Consider the following 7,538-nt stretch of genomic DNA (forward strand, 5'->3'; position numbering starts at 1 on the left):
CGTCAGTGCTGGTGATCTGTCTCGACTTTCCCATAAACTTTCTGTCATCCTCGGGTCAGAACTTACATGCACTCAGTAAGTGGTTGGTACAGGGACGGCCAGATTGTTGGCACAGAGGGCATCTGCGGTTATTGGTTTTGAATATATGACTAGCCAAAGAACTGTCAGTACTAGGTGGTGATGATCTTGCTTTGACCTGCTTTTCTCGAGCTGACCGGACAAAAGTTGGCTATCTGACCTAACCTCGGCAAAGTTATTGTCAAGTGATAATGTATGCTGGAGGTTTTGTCGCCAAGCCTGGAACGATGTGATAGTCTCTGATTTGGTCAGTGACCACTGTTTAGGAGCTCACATTGTGGTCATCATAGTACGTGAAATGTGTGTTTTTCACGGAAGTGAGTGTGTCTAGTACGTTACAGATATTACATAAATTGTCTCCCTCCCGCGTTTGTATCGCGATGAAGTATCTCTGACTACGTATCAGGCTGTTAGGATTCCTACGGGCGACGTAGATACTGTAACCAACCGCTCCTACCACGCCGGTCATCTGATGTATCCAGACGAACACCAAGACACATTAACTGTTCACAATATGGCCGAATACACCTGTATTTGTTAAAAGTTTTAACCCCAGCACCATCGAAAAGTTCGAACAACGGATCTCACTTCATATCAACGGTATTATTCAACTGTCTCTCTATATATATAGTGGCGCATACTTCTATTAATACGGCGGCGTCAGATGGTGCCGTCACACAAACGTCACTTCACGGGTTTTAACTTCCGCCCAGTCATATCAAACATAGGAAGAACTTTCTAACAGTACAATGACGCAGTTTCATCTACATGTAAACCAGAATGCATTACAATGAACTTAGTTTATCAAATGTAAAGACTTTATATTACCCTCTATACTCATCCTTAATAACAGTTCGGCAGCATTTTACAAAATTACTTCGTTAGAGGTCCAATCTGACTCAGGATTGCGCGAGACGTCGGTACTAATGTCCTCCCTCTGTGAGTCAGGACGGAACTCTAATGACGTGTAAGAGACGTGGTACTAATGTCCTCCCTCTGTGAGTCAGGACGGAACTCTAATGACGTGTAAGAGACGTGGGTACTAATGTCCTCCCTCTGTGAGTCAGGACGGAACTCTAATGACGTGTAAGAGACGTGGGTACTAATGTCCTCCCTCTGTGAGTCAGGACGGAACTCTAATGACGTGTAAGAGACGTGGGTACTAATGTCCTCCCTCTGTGAGTCAGGACGGAACTCTAATGACGTGTAAGAGACGTGGGTACTAATGTCCTCCCTCTGTGAGTCAGGACGGAACTCAAATGACGTGTAAGAGACGTCAGTACTAATGTCCTCCCTCTGTGAGTCAGGACGGAACTCTAATGACGTGTAAGAGACGTGGGTACTAATGTCCTCCCTCTGTGAGTCAGGACGGAACTCTAATGACGTGTAAGAGACGTGGGTACTAATGTCCTCCCTCTGTGAGTCAGGACGGAACTCTAATGACGTGTAAGAGAGACTGTGAGTCAGGACGGAACTCTAATACTATGTCCTCCCTCTGTGAGTCAGGACGGAACACTAATGTCCTCCCTCTGTGAGTCAGGACGGAACTCTAATGACGTGTAAGAGACGTGGGTACTAATGTCCTCCCTCTGTGAGTCAGGACGGAACTCTAATGACGTGTAAGAGACGTGGTACTAATGTCCTCCCTCTGTGAGTCAGGACGGAACTCAAATACGTGTAAGAGACGTGGTACTAATGTCCTCCCTCTGTGAGTCAGGACGGAACTCTAATGACGTGTAAGAGACGTGGGTACTAATGTCCTCCCTCTGTGAGTCAGGACGGAACTCAAATACGTGTAAGAGACGTGGTACTAATGTCCTCCCTCTGTGAGTCAGGACGGAACTCTAATGACGTGTAAGAGACGTGGGTACTAATGTCCTCCCTCTGTGAGTCAGGACGGAACTCTAATGACGTGTAAGAGACGTGGGTACTAATGTCCTCCCTCTCCCTGACTGTGAGTCAGGACGGAACTCTAATGACGTGTAAGAGACGTGGGTACTAATGTCCTCCCTCTGTGAGTCAGGACGGAACTCTAATGACGTGTAAGAGACGTGGGTACTAATGTCCTCCCTCTGTGAGTCAGGACGGAACTCTAATGACTCTAATGTCCTCCCTCTGTGAGTCAGGACGGAACTCTAATGACGTGTAAGAGACGTGGGTACTAATGTCCTCCCTCTGTGAGTCAGGACGGAACTCTAATGACGTGTAAGAGACGTCGGTACTAATGTCCTCCCTCTGTGAGTCAGGACGGAACTCAAATACGTGTAAGAGACGTGGTACTAATGTCCTCCCTCTGTGAGTCAGGACGGAACTCTAATGACGTGTAAGAGACGTGGGTACTAATGTCCTCCCTCTGTGAGTCAGGACGGAACTCTAATGACGTGTAAGAGACGTGGGTACTAATGTCCTCCCTCTGTGAGTCAGGACTCTAATGACGTGTAAGAACTCTAATGACGTGAGTAAGAGAGACTAATGACGTGTAAGAGACGTGGGTACTAATGTCCTCCCTCTGTGTAATACTAATGTCCTCCCTCTGTGAGTCAGGACGGAACTCTAATGACGTGTAAGAGACGTGGGTACTAATGTCCTCCCTCTGTGAGTCAGGACGGAACTCTAATGACGTGTAAGAGACGTCGGTACTAATGTCCTCCCTCTGTGAGTCAGGACGGAACTCTAATGACGTGTAAGAGACGTCGGTACTAATGTCCTCCCTCTGTGAGTCAGGACGGAACCCTATTGAAGTGTAAGAGACGTCGGTACTAATGTCCTACCTCTGTGAGTCAGGACGGAACCTTAATAAAGCCTGATTACTGTTGAGAACTTGCATTAAATGGTAATTGTACAAAGTAAAATACAGAATCATTACTTCACTTTTATTTAAAACAAATATCTTCTGGTGAAAATAATACCATGTTAACAAAACCACGTCACGGAGATTAATTGTAGGGATGATTTAGCACCATCCCGGACTCCAAACGTTGTGGTATCGATGAAGGACATGATTGACCTGAACTGGATTCTGGGCCGGCATCTGTGTTTTTCTATAGTTAGCTAGTTTGGCTTGCAGATTTTGGACGATGTCCGGGTGTTGGCTTGATATGTCATAATGCTCTGTGGGGTCATCTGAAAGTAAATGTAGCGTCATCTGACAATAAATGTAGCATCATCTGACAATAAATGTAGCGTCATCTGACAATAAATATAGCGTCATCTGACAATAAATGTAGCATCATCTGATAATAAATGTAGCGTCATCTGATAATAAATGTAGCGTCATCTGACAATAAATGTAGCGTCATCTGACAATAAATATAGCGTCATCTGACAATAAATGCAGCGTCATCTGACAATAAATGTAGCGTCATCTGACAATAAATGTAGCGTCATCTGATAATAAATGTAGCGTCATCTGACAATAAATATAGCGTCATCTGACAATAAATGCAGCGTCATCTGACAATAAATGTAGCGTCATCTGACAATAAATGTAGCGTCATCTGACAATAAATGTAGCGTCATCTGACAATAAATATAGCGTCATCTGACAATAAATGCAGCGTCATCTGACAATAAATGTAGCGTCATCTGACAATAAATGTAGCGTCATCTGACAATAAATGTAGCGTCATCTGACAATAAATGTAGCGTCATCTGACAATAAATGTAGCGTCATCTGACAATAAATGTAGCATCATCTGACAATAAATGTAGCGTCATCTGACAATAAATGCAGCATCATCTGATAATAAATGTAGCATCATCTGATAATAAACGTAGCATCATCTGATAATAAATGTAGCATCATCTGATAATAAATGTAGCATCATCTGATAATAAATGTAGCATCATCTGACAATAAATGTAGCATCATCTGATAATAAATGTAGCGTCATCTGACAATAAATATAGCGTCATCTGACAATAAATGTAGCGTCATCTGACAATAAATATAGCGTCATCTGACAATAAATGTAGCGTCATCTGATAATAAATGTAGCGTCATCTGACAATAAATATAGCGTCATCTGACAATAAATGTAGCGTCATCTGACAATAAATATAGCGTCATCTGATAATAAATGTAGCGTCATCTGACAATAAATGTAGCATCATCTGATAATAAATGTAGCGTCATCTGATAATAAATATAGCGTCATCTGACAATAAATGTAGCGTCATCTGACAATAAATGTAGCGTCATCTGATAATAAATGCAGCGTCATCTGATAATAAATATAGCGTCATCTGATAATAAATGCAGCGTCATCTGATAATAAACGTAGCGTCATCTGACAATAAATGTAGCGTCAACTGAGGATGAATAGGAAAACAATACATACATACTACATTGAAGAAATATTTAATCCTCTGTGATATCACTTACCTCTCAAGTTAAAGAGTTGTGGTGCTGTAGTGTTTGTTGTACTATGGTGATGAGCATGGATGTGACCGACCTGATACCAGTCACTTCTCACCCCAGCATTTCCGGTTATCAGTTTGTAGTCTCCAACTCTGGAATGTAGGAGAAGGGGGTTAGAATCCGTCTCCAGGGATGTACAGAAAGACACACAAATGAATAGTAGATTTCAAACCAAATTGAGATTCATTCCCTTAGGGAAAGTATGTTAAAAGTAAGCTGCATCATTGAATCTAGATGATAGAACCTAAGTGACAACATGGTTCTGCCTGTGGTTAAGTGGTTAATCAAGAATCAATCCCGTAATACAGACGTCCTTCTGAAAGACATACGCTATTTTACGATGATACATGTACGAGTATAAAACAGTATTCATCTTAACTTCGAAAGTATTATCTCATGTTTAGTGTTTCAGGTTTTAACGAGACAAGATAGAAATTCCGGAAAGAAAAATAGACAATATTTTTTCCAGTATTTGTTGAACATGAACATGAAAGGAACAGTGCAATATAAGTTTTATGATTAAGTCAAGATCGGTCAGAAACATGACATATCCGCACAAAATTCAGCTGGTGAAAATAACCAAGGATGATAAGTAACGTTAAATTTCACCATCGTCACGTGTGTACCTGATGGCAGAATTGCCATGGATATCGTCAATATTGTAGACGAATTCTGTTCTCGCCGAATTTCCTCCGGTCTGTAACATATGCCATTGACTGACGCCGTCCATATTGGGATCTATCAAATCAAAACAATATTCTTGTTGACAGACACATTCCACCTTACATCACCAACACGGATTATGTTGTTGACACATTCCACATTACATCACCAACACGGATTATGTTGGTGACACATTCCACCTTACATCACCAACACGGATTATGTTGTTGACACATTCCACCTTACATCACCAACACGGATTATGTTGTTAACACATTCCACCTTACATCACCAACACGGATTATGTTGTTGACACATTCCACCTTACATCACCAACACGGATTATGTTGTTGACACATTCCACCTTTCATCACCAACACGGATTATGTTGTTGACACATTCCACCTTACATCACCAACACGGACTATGTTGTTGACACATTCCACCTTACATCACCAACACGGCCTATGTTGTTGACACATTACACCTTACATCACCAACACGGACTATGTTGTTGACACATTCCACCTTACATCACCAACACGGCCTATGTTGTTGACACATTCCACCTTACATCACAACACGGATTATGTTGTTGACACATTCCACCTTACATCACCAACACGGATTATGTTGTTGACACATTCCACCTTACATCACCAACACGGATTATGTTGTTGACACATTCCACCTTACATCACCAACACGGACTATGTTGTTGACACATTCCACCTTACATCACCAACACGGACTATGTTGTTGACACATTCCACCTTACATCACCAACACGGACTATGTTGTTGACACATTCCACCTTACATCACCAACACGGACTATGTTGTTGACACATTCCACCTTACATCACCAACACGGACTATGTTGTTGACACATTCCACCTTACATCACCAACACGGACTATGTTGTTGACACATTCCACCTAACATCACCAACACGGACTATGTTGTTGACACATTCCACCTTACATCACCAACACGGACTATGTTGTTGACACATTCCACCTTACATCACCAACACGGATTATGTTGTTAACACATTCCACCTTACATCACCAACACGGATTATGTTGTTGACACATTCCACCTTACATCACCAACACGGATTATGTTGTTGACACATTCCACCTAACATCACCAACACGGATTATATTGTTGACACATTCCACCTAACATCACCAACACGGATTATATTGTTGACACATTCCACCTAACATCACCAACACGGATTATATTGTTGACACATTCCACCTAACATCACCAACACGGATTATATTGTTGACACATTCCACCTGACATCACTAACACGGATTATGTTGGTGACAGACACATTCCATCTTACATCACCAACACGGATTATCATCAGTTGTAAAATGGAAAGGGCAATGTGCCACAAATAATTAATTACACTGATGTCTTTCAGCTGGATAAATTATCAGGTTGTAGGTGATCACTTATTTTTACAAATTCTAATCGAAGATAATTGAAGATGACATTTGTAAGCCTCTAAGATCAGTATTATCTATTTACGTCTCACTGTAATTATAATATACTCTACCCGTTACACCTCCAGCTGCAGCTAGTATTGTCGGGAACCAATCGACCGCATGTATCATTCTAAAAAAGAACAGTTTTACGTCAAGTGTCAATTTGAAAGATAAATCATCAAACACATGCCACTTTAGCATGTTTCGTTCGTCAATATTTAAATTATACTGGTTAATATCACAGCATATTAACCAAATAAAAAGTCTATACTGGTTAATATCACAGCATATTAACCAAATAAAAAGTCTATACTGGTTAATATCACAGCATATTAACCAAATAAAAAGTCTATACTGGTTAATTTCACAGCATATTAACCAAATAAAAAGTCTATAACTGTTTTATTACATAAACAAGAAAGATTACTGATGACACATCTGATTTATTGTGCAGGAGAAGCAGACACCAATCGACTCCATCTTTTCAGGTCGTCATTGCGGTAATAGGAACCCGGATGTCAGAGCATAACAAGAATCTATTTTAGCGGCGCCTGATACAAACCGGTATTCTGAAATTAACCGGTTTTCTTATAAAGGCTGGTTTTCTGATTTTAACTGGTTGAACTGGTAGAAGGCATACAGCCATATTATGAAATAATAGTTGTTATGTACTTATATTGTTATATACCTGTTATACAGGACTGAATCATACTTGACAGCATTACATAACAAAACACCGTGCCTCCTGGAATATTCATCTGGTTGGTGGGTTGGTTTGTTGGTTGTGTTGTTGGTTGGGTGGTTGGTTGGTTGTGTTGTTGGTTGTGTTGTGGGTTGGGTGGTTGGTTGGGTGGTTGGTTGGTTGTGTTGTTGGTT

General features: G+C 41.2%; 1 protein-coding gene across 1 annotated transcript in view; it reads right to left on the reverse strand.

Annotated features, from left to right (window-relative positions):
• Positions 1–3,031: 3,031 nt before the first annotated feature.
• The window catches only part of LOC132547770 (arylsulfatase J-like), a 41,897-nt gene continuing 37,390 nt past the window's right edge, over positions 3,032–7,538 (reverse strand). The window contains exons 11-14 of the mRNA XM_060211570.1: positions 6,734–6,792; positions 5,125–5,236; positions 4,463–4,590; positions 3,032–3,201 (exon numbers count right to left, since the gene is read on the reverse strand). Coding sequence (XP_060067553.1) covers positions 3,032–3,201; positions 4,463–4,590; positions 5,125–5,236; positions 6,734–6,792 — 469 coding nt within the window. The remainder of the gene's footprint in view (positions 3,202–4,462; positions 4,591–5,124; positions 5,237–6,733; positions 6,793–7,538) is intronic.

Source organism: Ylistrum balloti, unplaced genomic scaffold (assembly GCF_031769215.1).
Source record: "Ylistrum balloti isolate Yb309-2 unplaced genomic scaffold, AGI_CSIRO_Ybal_v1 Utg369976, whole genome shotgun sequence".
Classification (NCBI taxonomy): domain Eukaryota; kingdom Metazoa; phylum Mollusca; class Bivalvia; order Pectinida; family Pectinidae; genus Ylistrum; species Ylistrum balloti.